The sequence below is a fragment of the Phascolarctos cinereus genome, unplaced genomic scaffold (genome assembly GCF_003287225.1).
Source record: "Phascolarctos cinereus isolate Bilbo 61053 unplaced genomic scaffold, phaCin_HiC Scaffold_1;HRSCAF=81, whole genome shotgun sequence".
Lineage (NCBI taxonomy): Eukaryota > Metazoa > Chordata > Mammalia > Diprotodontia > Phascolarctidae > Phascolarctos > Phascolarctos cinereus.
The window spans coordinates 160,276,034-160,292,008 of record NW_027555514.1 but is presented as its reverse complement, the minus strand read 5'-3'; the positions used below and the strand labels follow the sequence as shown (position 1 = coordinate 160,292,008).

General features: G+C 37.0%; 1 protein-coding gene across 4 annotated transcripts in view; it reads left to right on the top strand.

Annotated features, from left to right (window-relative positions):
* Nucleotides 1-12,088, top strand: part of PRPF18 (pre-mRNA processing factor 18) — a 64,480-nt gene extending 52,392 nt beyond the window's left edge. For 2 of the 4 annotated variants that reach the window (XM_078154730.1, XM_020999707.2), the window contains 2 exons: nt 3,821-3,928; nt 11,536-12,088. In XM_078154730.1, coding sequence (XP_078010856.1) covers nt 3,821-3,928; nt 11,536-11,616 — 189 coding nt within the window. In that variant the 3' untranslated portion in view covers nt 11,617-12,088. The remainder of the gene's footprint in view (nt 1-3,820; nt 3,929-11,535) is intronic. The other 2 variants (XM_078154732.1, XM_020999709.2) reach the window with 1 other exon arrangement.
* Nucleotides 12,089-15,975: the final 3,887 nt, after the last annotated feature.

The following is a 15,975-nucleotide window of genomic DNA, read 5'->3' as shown; positions in this document are numbered from 1 at the left end:
TGTGGCTCCATAATATTTGAATTGTTTCTTTCTGTCTGCTTGCAATTTTTCTTCTTGATCTGGGGTTTCTAGAATTTGCCTATAATATTCCTTGGAATTTTTATTTTGGAATCTCTTTCAGGAGGTTATCAGTGGATTCTTTCAATTTCTATTTTAGCCTCTGGTTCTAGAATATCAGAACAGTTTTCCTTGATAACATCTTGAAATATGATGTCTAAGGTGTTGGTTTTTTTTTTTTTACTCATGTCTCTCAGATAGTCCAATAATTCTTAAATGATCTCTCTTGGATTTATTTTCTAGGTCACTTGTTTTTCCAATGAGATATTTTACATTTTCTTCTATTTTTTCCTTCTTTTGATTTTGTTTCTTGATGCCTCATGGAGTCATTAGCTTCCACTTACTCAATTCTAATTTTTAAGGAATTTTTTTTTCTTCAGTCATCTTTTGTATCCTTTTTCCATTTGGCCATTTCTGCTTTTTAAGCAGTTCTTCTCTTTAGTAGATTTTTGTGCCTCTTTTCCATTTGGCCAATTTTGTTTTAAGGTGCTATTTTCTTCAGTATTTTTTTTTGTTCCTTTTATACTAAGTTGTTGACTCTCTTTTCATAATTTTCTTGCTTCACTCTCATTTCTTTTTTCCAGTTCTTCCTCTGTCTCTCTTATTTGAGTTTTGAAATCCCTTTTGAACTCTTTCAGGAGTTCTTGTTGGGCTCGTATCCTGTTCGCATTTTTCTTTGAGAATTTTCTTGTGTTTTTTGAACATCTTGTTTTATTTGAGATCATTGTTTTCTGAGTTTTTGTCTTGATTTTCCCTGTCATCATAGTAATTCTTTATGGTCAGATTATTTTTTGTTGTTGTTGTTATTGTTGTTTGCTTATTTTTCCAACCTCTTTCTTGATTTTTAACTTCATTTTAAAGTTGTACTCTGCTCTCAGGGTGAAAGGGGCATTGTCCGAAGCTTCAGGTTTTTTGTGTTGCTGTTTTCTGGAAGTCCACAGATTTTCATTGCTTTCAAGGTGGTATGATCTAAGAAGAGGTGTGGTCACTGCTTTCTTGGTTTGTGCTCTGGTCTTTACCCAGGAAGTGACCTTGCTCCCCTATAGCCACAAGTGCCGGCACTCTTTTCTTCCCCAGAACTGCTCCTTTGTAAGCAACCACAAGCATTCTTATCTGCCCTCAAAATGTAATCAAGGCCTCTGTTCCCCTGTGGCCACAAGTGCTAGTATTCCTATTTATCCTGGGACTGCCATTTGGAACTGTGTATGGGTAATGCAACAGGGGCCTGAACTCAGCATCAGCAAAGGTCCCCCGGTTATCACTTTTGGACAGCTGGTCCAATTGCCTTGCCATCTGTGGGCTGAGAGTTTGTGAAACTGTTGCTGGCTGCACTCCAGACCAACCACTATCTGACAAGACAGACCTTTCTTGCTGACCCATTCCACCTGACCTTTTGTTGATTCTGCTGCTCCAGAATTCAATTTGATGCATTATTATAAAGTTATTTGGAGGGAAATTTGGGGGAATTCGGGTGACTTCCTACTCCTGTTCTGCCATCCTGCATGATTAATTTTGGAAATGAAAGTATATTCACCTGTAAAAAACAGTAACAAAAGCAAAAAAAAAAACTTAACACATCATCTTGTTTCATTCTAGAAACTGTGGGAACAGTTTTAGTCTGTCCCAAACTATCAGTTTTCATCTTAGGGAATAAAATTTTCCAGTATGCTTTCCACACGTGCAGAGTGTTTTTTAAGCATTTAATTTTTGTAGTGGGACCTTTTCACTTGCAGCTGTGTGGAAATACCTGCATCTGCAGACTCCCCAGGAGATTTTTATATTCATAGCAGTTACATAAATGGTTATTTTGTCAATTAAATGCTAGTATGGCTTTTATTCAGAAGAGTTTGATTTTAGTGATATACTCTGCTGAAAGACTTCCTGAAGCTAATGCTTAGAGCATCCATAGCTCTTCCATAATACCTACCACAGTGCCTGGCACATAATATTTGCTTAATAAATGTTGGTTGATTGATTGATTGTGCAGATGATGTTAGGCTAATTAATGTTGAGGTTAAGAATGAATGTTTGAGCCTTAGTGTCAGAAAATTCTTTTAAATGTTCAGCCAGTATGGTGTGAGCTGAACCATTTTTGTATCTCAGAGAAGTACCCTGAATTGTTGTGCTGAATTACTTATATGTGAATATCACATTGTAGATTAATTTCCTTAAAGTAGAAATATGGAGGGAGAATCAGTAGTTACATCTCATTCTTTCAGTCTAGTTCTTAAGAGACATCACAGCCAAGTAAGTAGAAAAACCACTGAATTTGGAATCAGCAAACCTGGGTTTGAGCCTAGTATCAACATTAGCTATGTCATCATGGGCAAGTCATTTGACAGTTTTTCAATCTATAAAATAATAATACCTCACAGTGTTGTTGCAAGGTGTTGTAAACTGTATTGTGACTATGTTGCTATTATTATTATTGAGATTGCTTTGAATGCTCACTAGAATCTTGTGATGTATGTGATTCAGCTAAAGACTTCATATTATTAGGATATACTGCTAAGTGGTTCTGGTTTTTTACCTTCAGTAATATATTATTGTGAAGTGCTGAATTTATTTTGGGATGCATAGTAATAAGAAATAATTTATTATTAATTGAAAAAGCTGGCAGTGTGATTGATAAGCAGTTGTCTTAGAAAATCTTGAAAAATCTTGTAGAAGAGAGGTGTTGCCTATCAGATTGGCCAACGTGACAGAACAGGAAAATGATAAATGTTGGAGAAGTTGTGGGAAAATTGGAACACTAATCCATTGTTGGTGGAGTTGTGAAATGATCCAACCATTTTGGAGAACAATTTGGAACTATGCCCAAAGGGCTACAAAAATGTGCATACCCTTTGACCCAGCAATAGCACTTCTAGGGCTATAGAACATATATATATATATTCCCAAAGAGATCAAACAAATGGGAAAAGGACCCACATGTACAAAAATATTCATAGCAGCTCTTTTTGTGGTGGCAAAGAATTGGAAATTGAGAGGATGCCCGTCAATTGGGCAATGGCTAAGCAAGCAAGTTGTGGTATATGAATGTAATGGAATACTATTGTGCTATAAGAAATGATGAACAGGCTGACTTCAGAAAAACCTGGGAAGACTTATATGGTCTGATGCTGAGTGAAGTGAGCAGAACCAAGAGGACTTTGTACACAATAACAGCCACGTTATGCGATGACTAATATTGTTAAACTGAACCCTTCTCAGCATTATGAGGATCTAAGACATCTCCAGAGGCCTCAGGATGGAAAATGCTGTCCACATCCAAAGAAAGAACTATGGAAGTTGAATCGCTATCACTTATTTTTACCTTCTGTTGAGTTTTGTTTCATCTTTCTGATGGTTCCTCCTGTTGGTTTTAATTTTTACTTACAACTTCACTAATGTGAAAATATGTTTAATGGGAATATAAATGTAAAGCCTATATCAGATTGGGTGCTGTCTTGGGGAGGGTGGGGGGGGAGGAAGGGGGAGAAAAATTTTCAGCTCAAAAGCATATGGAAGTGATCGTTGATAAATCAAAATAAATAAATTTAAAAAAAAAAAAGAAGAAGAGAGGTGTTGTAGAATCAGAGAGAGGCCAACATGGCTCCTGTTTTCATAAAAGGGAAGAAGAGAGATTCTTGAAACTTCAGTCCTGTGAGTCTGACTGATTCCTGGAATAGTTTGTGAGCATTTTGAAAAGGAAGCAGATGATCACTAAAAGCCACAGTGGTTTCAACAAGAAAAAGTTACACCTATTCTTTCCTTCTTGCAGGCTAACTATACTGGTAGCTTGCAGGAATTCTATAGCCATAAGTATACCTGGAATTCAGCAAGGTGTTTGATGGAGCCTTTTATAATATCCTTGTGGATTCTATTAAAGGTATGGACTAGATGATAGTATGGTTAGGTCTGTGTTTTCGTGGGTGAATGGCTAGACAAAGAGTAGTGATGAAAAGATTAGTACCAACCTAGAACAGGGGTTATTTAACCTGGAGTCTATGTGCCACTTGAAAGTCTGTGGATAGATTTCAGTAGGTCTTTGAATTTGGATAGGAAAAAAAATCACTTCTTTATTTTCATTAACCACAAGTTTCCTTTGTAATTTCATATATTTTATGTACTTAAACACATTATGCTGAGAAGGGGTCCTTGAGCTTCACCAGACTGCTGAAGGGGCAATGACATAAAAAAAGATTAAGAACTTTACATGCAGAAGGATATTTCTGGTGGAGGGCCCCAGGACTCTGTCCTTCACCCTGTTCTTTTCACTTTTTTTTTAATCAATGATTTGGACAAAAGCATTAACGGTATGTTAGTTAAACTGGCAGGTGACATGAAGCTTAGAGGGAGGGATAAGCTAAAATGTTGATCTGGGCAATTTATATTTTTGTAAATATGTATCCATTTCACTAAGATTGTCAAATTTGTTGGCATATAGTTGGACAAAATAATTCCTAATTATTGTTTTAATTTCCTCTTCCTTGGTGGTAGCTTTGCCCTTTTCATTCTTGATACTAGTAATTTGGTTTTCTTCTTTCTTTTTTTTAATTAAATTGACCAAAGCCCTATCTATTTTATTGGTTTTTTCATAAAACCAGCTCTTAGTTTTATTTATTAGTTCAATAGTTTTCTTAATTTCAATTTTATTAATTTTTCCTTTGGTTTTCAATATTTCTAATTTGGTGTTGAGGATTTTTAATTTGTTCTTTTTCTAGTTTTTTTAGTTGTATGCCCAATTCATTAATCTCCTCTCTTTCTATTTTGTTTATGTAAGCATTTAGAGATATACAACTTCCCCTAAGAACTGCTTTCGCTGCATCCCATAGGTTTTGGTATGTTGTCTCATTATTGTCATTCTCTTGAATGAAATTATTGATTGTTTCTATGATTTGTTGTTTGACCCAATCATTTTTTAGGATTAGATTATTTAGTTTCCAATTATTTTTTAGTCTATCTTTCCATGGCCCTTTATTACATATAATTTTTATTGCATCATGATCTGAAAAGGATGCATTTAATATTTCTGCCTTTCTGCATTGGATTGTGAGGTTTTTATGCCCTAGTACATGGTCAATTTTTGTGTATGTGCCATGTACTGCGAGAAAAAAGTATATTCCTTTCTATCCCCATTCAGTTTTCTCCAGAGGTCTATCATACCTAACTTTTCTAATGTTCTATTCACCTCCTTAACTTCTTTCTTGTTTATTTTGTGGTTAGACTTATCTAGTGCCAAGAGGGGAGGTTCAGGTCCCCCACTAGTATAGTTTTGCTGTCTATTTCTTCCTGTAACTCCCTGAACTTCTCCTGTAAGAATTTGGATGCTATACCATTTGGTGCATATATATTTAGTAATGATATTACTTCATTGTCTATGGTGCCTTTTAGCAGGATGTAGTTTCCTTCCTTATCTCTTTTGATTAGATCTATTTTTGCTTTTGCTTTGTCTGAGATCAGGATTGCTACCCCTGCTTTTTTACTTCAGCTGATGCATAATATATTCTGCTCCAGCCTTTTACCTTTACCCTGTATGTGTCACTCTTTTTCAAATGTGTTTCCTGTAAACAACATATTGTAGGATTATGGTTTTTAATCCATTCTGCAATCCATTTCCGTTTTATGGGAGAGTTCATCCCATTCACATTCACAGTTATGATTACTATCTGTGTCTTTTTCTCCATCCTTTTCCCCCTATTTATGCTTTTCTTTCTCCTTTTTCCTTTCTCCCCTTCACTAGTGTTTTGCTTTTGACCACCGCCTCCTTCAGTCCCTTCCCCCTTTTATTATCCCTTTCCCTTTTCTTCCCCTTTAGTCTTACTGCTTCTTCCCTCCCTTCTTTCCCCTCCCTTTTCTTTCCCCTTTTCCCTCCTACTGCCTATAGGGCAAGTTAGATTTCTATACCTAACTGATTATATTATGCCCTTCTTGAGCCAAATCTGATGAGAGTAAGGTTCAAACAATGCTCCCCCCTTCTTTCCCTCTGCTGTAATAGGATTTTGTGTCTTTTCCTGTAATGTAATTTACCCTTGTTTGCTTCCTCCTTTCTCAGTACTTTTCTAAGATCAGATTGATGCACTTATTTGGATCCATTTAACCCACTTGATTAGATTTTTTTTATCATTACATCAAAGTCAACTAATATCCACCCTCTTTATGTATACTCCTTTAACAAGGTGTAATAACAATACAGTTCTCAAGGGTTGCAAGTCTCATATTCCCTTGTAGGGGTTTAAACAGCCCCCCCCTTATTAACAACATATTGTATCCTTCTGTCCCATTTACCTTTTTAAGTCCTTCTTGAGTCCTGTACTTGAAGATCAAATTTTTTGTTGAGCTCTGGTCTTTTTATCAGGAAAGTTTGGAAGTCTCCTATTTCGTTGAATATCCACCTCCTCCCTTGAAAAATGATGCTCATTTTTGCTGGGTAATTGATCCTTGGCTGCATTCCAAGCTCCTTTGCCTTATGGAATATCATGTTCCATGCCCTGCGGTCTTTTAATGTAGAAGCTGCAAGGTCCTGTGTAATCCTGACTGTGGTTCCATGATATTTAAATTCTTTCTTTCTGGCTGCTTGCAGCACCTTCTCTTTCATCTGGTAATTTTGGAATTTTGCTATTATATTCTTGGCGTTGTCAATTTGGGATCTCTTTCAGGTGGTGATCGGTGGATTCTTTCTATGGTTATTTTCCCTTCTGGTTCTAGGACTTCTGGGCAGTTTTCCTTTATGATTTCCTGAAAGATACTGTCCAGGCTCTTTTTTTCATCATGATTTTCAGGTAGTCCAATAATTTTTAAATTGTCTCTCCTGAGTCGATTTTCCAGGTCGGTTGTTTTACTGATGAGGTATTTTACATTTTCATCATTTTTTTCATTTTTTTGTTTCTGTTTGACTGATTCTTGCTCTCTCATAGAGACATTAGTTTCCATTTGTCCAATTCTAGTTTTTAACAGATTGTTTTCTTCTGTTAGTTTTTGTACTTCCTTCTTCAACTGGCCAATTGTGTTTTTTAGGGACTTTTTCTTCAGTACTCTTCTGTTAGTTTTTGTCCTTCCTTCTTCAATTGGCCAATTGTGTTTTTTAGGGACTTGTTTTCTTCAGTGTATTTTTTTTCCAATTGGCCAATTGTATTTTTGAAGGACTCTTTACCTCTCTCATTTGACTATTAAAATCCTTCTTGAGCTCTTCTAAGAAGGCTTTTTGGGCTTCAGACCAGTTCATATTCCCTGTTGTTGTTGCAGATGTGGGTTTGTTGACAATGTTGTCCTCTTCAGAATTTCTGTCTTGATCTTCACTCTTCTCATAATATGAATCTATGGTATGTTTCTTTTTACTCATGGTGTTTCTTTATTCCCTGGCCTTTAAAGAGATTGAGCTCTCCTGCTGGGGAACAGAGGGTACTGACCCAAGCTTCTTGTGTTGGGAGCCTAGGTCTTGGTCACTGGCTTTGTGCTGGGGCCTCTTATGCTGGAATTGGAGGCTGTAGGTTTCTGGCAGCTTACCTTGTGTTGGGCTGGAATCAGCAAGGCTGGAACTTTCAGGCAATTCTAGGTTGCCTGCTTTTCCTTTCCTTTAGCTTTCTTCAGCTCCTTTTAGATGGTGCTGCAGGTGTTTATCTGCCTGGGGCCCCTGCAGTGTTGTCTCCCTTTTCTGCTAATGCCGGGAGATTCCTTTTGGTGGAGTGCCGAGGCTCCTGGTGGTTTTCTGAGCTGGTTTCCACCGGTTCCCCGCCCTCACTGAGGCACTCGGAGGTCCAGGTGTTGGTGTTTGCCTGCTCTACCACCTGGGCTTCAGGATTTCTTCACAATTGGAGGCTTCAGGGCTCCTACAGCTCACCTGGTGTTGGGTTGGAATCAGCAAGGCGGGGCTTTAGGAAGCCTTTAGGTTGTTTTCTTCACCTCCTTTCAGATGAATGCTGCAGGGTACTTATCCCCTGGGCCCCTTGTTTTTGCTGAGGCACTGGGAGACCCGTTTGCTGGGCTGCTGCACTGCTGCTCCTGTCTTTCTTCTAGTTCAGGTGTTCCAGGGTTTTTTTTTCTGGGGTGATATTTTCTGGGTTTTCAGAGGTCGATAGGGGAGAGTGAGAGCTACTACCTTTTCGCTCCGCCATCTTGGCTCCCGGAAGCGGAAGTCTCTAAGCCAAAATGTTGAAAGACAGCAAGTATTTAAAAATGTCAACAGGCTAGAAATTTTGACTTGAATAAAGATAAATGTAAAGACACACTTTTGTTTTTTTAAGAAATAAGTTGTCCATATACAAGATGGGGCACTATGGCTAGATGATAATTTGTATGAAACATACATATGGGTATTAGTGGATTGCAAGCTTAGTATGAGTCAGTAACTTAACACGGCGGGGTCCCACCCCAAAGGTCGGTGTAATCTTAGGCCTTAATTGAAGATAGGTTTCAGAACTAGGGAGGTAATAGCCCTGAGGTACTTTGCCATGGTCAAATCATATTTGGAGTATTTTGTTCATTTATGAGAGCATATACTTTGGGAAGATTATTGCTAAATTGAAATGTGTCAAGAGAATAGTGATCAGTATGGTGAAAGGGCTAGGCCCCACATGATAGGCCATATGAAGGAATTAGAAGTTAGAAGACTTGCATACATGAAGACATACATGAATTAGGACTTCTCTAGAAATACTGCTCTTTAAATCTCACTGTGTGGGGCCTGTGGAAGAGGGTGATTAGGTTAATTTGAGTTGATCCCAGAGGGTAGAAATAGGAGTAGTAGGTGGAAATTGCAAGGAGACAGATTTTAGATTAATGTGAGGATACATTTGCTAAATAAAAGAGCTAACTCAAAATGGAAAGGCCTGTATTAGGATGTGGTGAATCCCCTGGAGTACTTTAGGCACATAGGGTGAATGAGCACTTATAAGCAATGTGTCAGGGGATTTGATATGGTTTGGACTGTGTTCTGAAAATTCTTCCAATTCCTAGATTCCAGGAAAATATATTTCCCTTAAGCTGTACTCTCTAGTGTTAGTTTGATAAAAGAAAGGTAAGGCAGACTAATCTAATGGTTGTAACCTGGTTTCAGTAAAAGCTTGTTCTTTTACAATTCCAAAAGAAAGTTGGAGTTGAATTAATAGAGGTAGTTTTCAGAACATATTTAGGGTTCTTTTTCAGGGCATATATAGTTTGGTGAAAGATGAACCCTAACTTTCCATTAACCAGTATAATATTTAACCTGTTTTACTTACTACCATTCATGGAAATGAGTGAAATCTTATTTGGTGTGTTTGTAGATTTTAAGGTTATTATAGTTAACAAAGTGGTACTTTTCTTTTGGTAATGCTTCTAACAAGCAAAAAATTGTTTGAGAAAGATGGTGATTTAGAATTTTAATACTTTTAACATCTTAGAATGATGGCACCAGTTTTTGCTGCTTTGTATTTATTATAAGCCCTAATTACTTAGCTTCTTGTGAAAAACATGTAAGAAACTGTCTGCTAGTAAACTCATGCCTCATTGTTTTTGCTGAGTAAGAAATGCTCTCAAATCATGTGGCAATCAAAACCTGAGTAGATTGGTCCAATTTAAGACATTAGCCTGCGTTGGTTAACAAGTCTGTTGTGTGCTTTAATTATGAGCCTTTGAAAAACTATACTGTGTACTGTATAACCATATTGAAAATGGTATAGCAATATTTTGTTGTAGCTATTTATGCCATAAACTGTCAAAAGTTTTACAATTTCTGGGGAATTAGGATAATTTCAGGTTAAATGTAAGTATATATTTTTAAATCATTGCCCATTTAGTTAGCTTAAATCCTTCTCACCACATGGAATAAGCTCTAAGAAATCCACTGTTAAAATGGAATGAAAATTACATTCAGCAGAATTACATCAATTTACTTTTCATTTACTCATAATAATTCTTGTCATGTTTTGCTGCTGACTGAAGCTATTTATTTTTCATCAGGAGTGTTCTCTTTCTTAGCCCCATTTCTCTCTTCTTACCTATTCCTTCAGGGGATTTAAGATGCCAAATTAATGATATCACATTCATTTCCATGGCTACAGATCACAATTTTGCAAACATGGGATTAGAGTTTCACTTCAGGACAAGCTGGGCTATGAGAAGGGAATGCTATTTATTTTAAAGCAAATACCTGAGCAGCAAAAGGGAGAAGAGAAAATAGGGGTAAAGCATATTGTTTCATGTCTAAATAACCTTTCTTTTCAGTGATTTCTTTGGGAAAAATCTATCTTTAAAGATCAATTAATTAATTAAGATAATTAAACAAAACCTCTAAATGTGATGTTTCAAAATTGGCTTAGAAATCACAGGGTAACAATTAGAAAATTTTGTTCACACCAAAAAAAAAAAAACCACCAAAAAAAAAATTGTTCATCAGATTTTCTGAACCTGCTAGATCCTAGGCTGGAGTTTAATGATGAATGTAGCAGTAATAGAAGCCTTATACTTTTAACTGTTTATTTGTGTAGGGAAAAAAATGTAAGTTCCCTTGGGTGCCTGTGTTTTTCAATAAGCTTAAGAGTTTCAGTAATTAGCTGATTTTAATGATAAGAACAAAATGCTTGATCCTTAGTGATGATGTTTTTGGTACCTTTTAAGTCAATGGACTGTGGATGATGAATTCATACATTTTTAGAGAATTTTTATTTTCCCACCTGTGATTCAGTTAATTTGTATTCAATAAGTACTTACTCTGCACGGCAGCTAGATGGTGCAGTGGATAGAATGCTGTGTCTGAAGTTAGAAAAATTGGTCTTCATGAGTTCAGATCTGGCCTCAGACACTTACTAGTTATGTGACTCTGGGCAAGTCACTTAATTGTTTGCCTCAGTTTCCTCACCTGTAAAGTGAGCTAGAGTAGGCAAATCACTCCAATATCTTTGCCAAGAAAACCCCAAATGGGGCCATGCAGAGTTGGACACAGCTGAAAAGCTACTGACCAACAGCTACTCGCTCTGTACTGTCCATGGAGTTCTCAGATGTCAACCAGCAGATGCTCTGTTTTGTTTACAGTCGTAGCCATGAAGCCCATTTAAGTTTCAATAACATGAAATCAGGAATACTTGAAGTATATGAAATTTATTTATTCCTTAGCACTTCATGGATCTGTATGAGTACCATCAGTGCAGATTACAAACCTGCTGTATACACCTTAGCAGAAAATTTCCTTGGCAGGAAAAATTCATCCTTACATGAAAAGTCTCTGTAAATGGAACTAGGCTTTGTTGTCCTTGAGCAACACACAAAAATCAGTCCGTTGCTGGGCCCTTGTTTGAAGCCTTTCCAGCTTGGGTAGGACCCCAGGGTTTTTGCTTTGTTAGTGTAGCCTTTGAGAAGCCAGTCACCATCACACCATGAGGCATTTAAATAGAACTTGAAGACAGGGCTTAACCTGTGGAATTGGTTTTACTTCAGAACAGCATATTATCACTGTTATGATGTGTATGTAAATTTTTTTTAAGTATTTTTATTTTTACCATTTTATTTTTATTTTCCTAGGGTTTGAAAAGATTAATGACCATTTGTCAGAAGCATTTCTCAACAGACCCATCAAAATGTGTGGAGTACAATGCACTATGATAACTCTTCTCTATGGAGCTATCGAACAATAAGAAACTTAAGACCTGTGGCATTTTGGGGAGCTGCTACCAGGAATGAAGGAGAGTGAAAGAATCAAGTTTTGGGAGTAGCCGTTTTCTACCAGATTAATTTCTTTGTTTATTTAGAGAACTCTTTTTGGTTCTTGCATCAAATATGACAGCAGACTGTTGATTGTTGAATCATGTTTTGATTTTCAACAGTCTGAGTCAAGCACCAAGGCTTATCTCCTATACTTTATGGACATAGTGATCTTCGAGGGATTCCTATTGGACATTTTCCTGTCAGATGTGGAAGTTGTTGGTAAATGATTAGAGGAAAACATTTGAGGTTGACTTGTAATTATTTCTGTAAAATATTATAATATTCTTGTTATAATTATATTGATTTTATAGAGATAAGCTTTTCTTCAACAACTACCAAAACAATACAGTATCCCTTGGTTACATTTGAATTTCTGTAATGTGTCTGATTTTTTTTTTTCTGGCTTCCATTAGAGGTTTGATTATTAATTTTGTGACTTATGTGTTTTTCGTTGGTTTCTGATCTTGTTTTTCAGATTTTTCTTGGGCTAATAGAGAAGCTGAAATAATCAGGAAATGGATATTTTAAAAATTAAGGTGTATTTTACTATGCAAATTTCTAAAGAAATTTATTAATCTCTACATATAAGATTATGAATTAAAAGTTCCCTACGGGAAATGGACTATCACAGCCAAAAGAGTGATGAGGTTCAAAAACTCTTGGTTTTCCTGGGGCATGATTGTCTAGGATTTTGCCACACACTGTGAATTAGTCACATACTTGTGACTTTCTGCCATGTTCTACCAAGTAGCAGAGGGTGAAGCACATGATGCTTTTGTTACCATGAGTGCTCACTTGATGACAGTATTTCTTAGTTCTAAATTATCAGATAAATAAGTACTTGCTCTTATTTCTCCCTGCACGCAGGTTACTTCCCCAAGCTGCAGTGCTGTCCGGTCATTGTACTGAATGTAGAAGAAAGAGAAGATTGGTTACTTTAGTGGATTATGTAAATAGGATGTCATTAATTAACTAGGTGAGGATTGTCAAGGCATTTTTATAAGCCACTGCTGGCTCTTTAGTGGTTGTAGTATGAAGGGCCACAGACACTTGGTCATAACTGGCTCCACATTCATTTAACTTAGAAGAGAGGAGAAAAGAGGTTTTAGTGGGAATTAGAGAAGCCTAAATGCTTGAATGCAGGCACACACATTTATATGGATTAACTCTGGCCAAGAGTTCTTAACCTCCTTTGTGTCATGGACTCCTTTGGAAATCTGGGGCAGAGGTGGGGGGAGTAGGGAATAGGACACACAAACCCTCTCAAAAGATTGTTATTAAATGCATGAAATAAAATAAGATTACAAAGAAAACCAATTATATTGAAATAGAGTTACAAAAATATATTTTAAAAAAGGGGACTCATTCTAAACTCTTGTTAAGGACTTTTGTTCTAAACACTTGAAGAGAATTGGCAATAACTGTAATATGTAAATCAGTGAACGCTTAAGTACCTTTATACAGGTAAAGAAATTATGTATCATACCAGGGAAGATAGGTTTAGAAAAGACACATCCCTACCCTGTGTGTAGTCTCTTAGTGGGGACCTATGATACAAAATATGACATAGGGGCATTCGAAGAGCAAAACAAAGTAATGAGTGGGTTTGCCCAAAAAAGGTTGGTTTCTATAGAAGGAATAAAGTGAGATTTCTTGAAGAATATGTCATTTGACTTGATCTTTCAAGGATAGATAGGAATTCAGCGGGTAAAGGAGAAGAGGGAGAACATTCTAGATAGGGATTCAGATGTGCCAATACATAGGGACAGAAAAAAGTATTGGACATAATTGGCAGGCATGTACTTTTCCCCTTTTTTAGAGAGAAATATGCTAGTTGTCTCTTTTTATTCCAATTAGGAAAACAGTTCTGTTGTTTTAAAAGTAATCTGTAGGACTTCCTAAGAGTATCCCTGCCAGGCTCAGTGATGGAACAGGGTTCTTCTGTATTGGAACCGAAATGAAAACACTAAACAGGAGGCAGTCTAGAAGTAATGTTAATGATCTCAGTCTTTGGGGAAAAATTAAGAAAACAAGTCTAAGCCAGGAAAAAAAAAGTTGAATATTGGTGACAAAGGACAGTCCAGATCTTTCAGGAAGGCAGAAGAGAGTCTTGAGAAAACAAACTGAGGAAGGCAGCTGTGATTAATAATAAATCTTGATGATTTGCTGTGCACTGTGAACTCCTAGAAAGATTTGGTGGAAGAGGAAATGTAATTTATAGCAGCACAACTTATTTTTATTTGTAAGCCTTTCCTTTCTAGCAGCTTCCTGATCTACTCTAGCTCTTTAGGTTGACCTTGGTTTTGAACTGAAAAAATGATTAAAGAATACTGCTATTTCTTGTAGAACAAAGTGATAATTTATACTGAAAGTAAACATCTTGGGAATGATTAGAATAGTTCTTCAGTGACTTTCATGAGTAGATTTGAGTTCTTGAATTCTTATCACCATAATTTTACTCCTACACAAGCTCTTTGGTGATAGTAAAGGAAGTAAAGCTGTTTATGTAAAAGTAGCCTATTAATGGGGGTGCTATGATCTCTTGGGTAATCTTTAAGTAAATACATAGTGGCCTGCACCTCTCCACTGATCAGCCCTTTCCTTCTCACTGTCTGCCCCACCCCCTAACATATTTGTCCAAGTTGAGCGAATCCCATGACAGAATAACTTTATCCCATAGAAATTTGTGAAATGGCACCATATTGGGAGTCTTGAAACCGAAAAATACTTTCTCACGGCATATTTCTGTAAGAATTTCCAGCTGTCCAGAGTGTGAGAGCCAGCACTAGTCCCTTGAGGGTCGCTATGGGAATACTGTTATGGCAACTGTTTTTCATCATAGACTCTGTTGCAAGATTTGCTAGATTACAACCATAAGTTAGCATTTTAATGGTTAATAGTGGCTTCAAAATCTTTTTCTGGAAAGTAAAATAAATTCTGGTGGTGTGGGGTGATGAAAGTGAACACAAACATGGCTAAGTAACAGCAACAGCCAGAGGATGAGCCAAGCCCATTCTGCATTTTATTATTTGTTTTGTTTTTGAAGTTTCACTAAAATATCAGATTGTTGAAGGGCTGCCTGTTTATTTTGGTTTGTTTTCTTATCACAAACTTTGTGACACTTTATAGGATGTGCTTAAACTAATCATTTTGTTGCTCCTAACGTTTGCTTAATTCAACTGTGCCCTTTCTTTTTGTTTAGCCTCTTCTCTCTGTCCTTGGGCACCAGCTTTGCAACAACTGTCAGCCTTTTCTTAGCTTACTCTCCTCCAAGTATCCATGCTTTAGTGAGCACATACACTTAGCCATATGTGGCGACAGAGAAGGTTTCCTTTTCTTGAATGTAGTTGCTAATCTAAAATTCATTCAGTGTACTTCCTGCAGAGAAGCTAAAATTAGCTGCACATGGCTGGGTCTCCTGACTCTTGCTCTTTGTGGTCCCCAGCCTGTTAACTTGCCAAGAGTAGGCCTCACAAGGCTAAGGTCTTTCCAACTCTATTACGTGGTTCTATGGTCCGTTTAGGATTGTCTTGCGTCAGCAAAGATTTTTTTTTAAGATTTAAAGCAGAGGAGAGGGTGATGTGAATCAAGAATGTGTTTTTTTGATGCCCATTTTTATTTATTTTTGTAGGTTTCTGTACTTGCAGCTCAGGAAAACTAGCAGTAGGTGGTATTTATTATCTTTTCCTCTGCATTTGAACCAATAGACATTGAGATAAATGTAATGACTGTAGGCCCTAAGCCAAGTAAAGTAAGAAACTGATCTGTTAAATAACCTCTAGATAGATCTTCAATGTGTGTGTGTGTGTGTGTGTGTGTGTGTGTGTGTGTGTGTGTGTGTGTGTGAGAGAGAGAGAGAGAGAGAGAGAGAGAGAGAGAGAGAGAGAGAATGTGTGTGTAGGGGGAGGGGAGGTTATGCATGTGTAGACACACATTTATATACATGTCAGATTTTCTTTTGATTTCATCATTTTTGTCCCCAGTACCTCAAGGCTCATCCCTGGGCTCTCATCTCTCTTTACATCTTCTCTCCAGTGATCTCATCAGCTCCCATAGGTTTAATTAATATCTTCACACAGATGATTTCCAAAATTTATATATACAGCCCCAGTCTCTCTCCTGAGCTCCAGTCTCATATCATCAGCTGCCAATTTAGCTTCATAAAGGCTTATTTATTGATCAGTTGTCGGATCATTTACCCATAACACTTTCTCATGCTCTGTATCCAGTTATTTGCCAAGTCTGGTCAATTCTTAT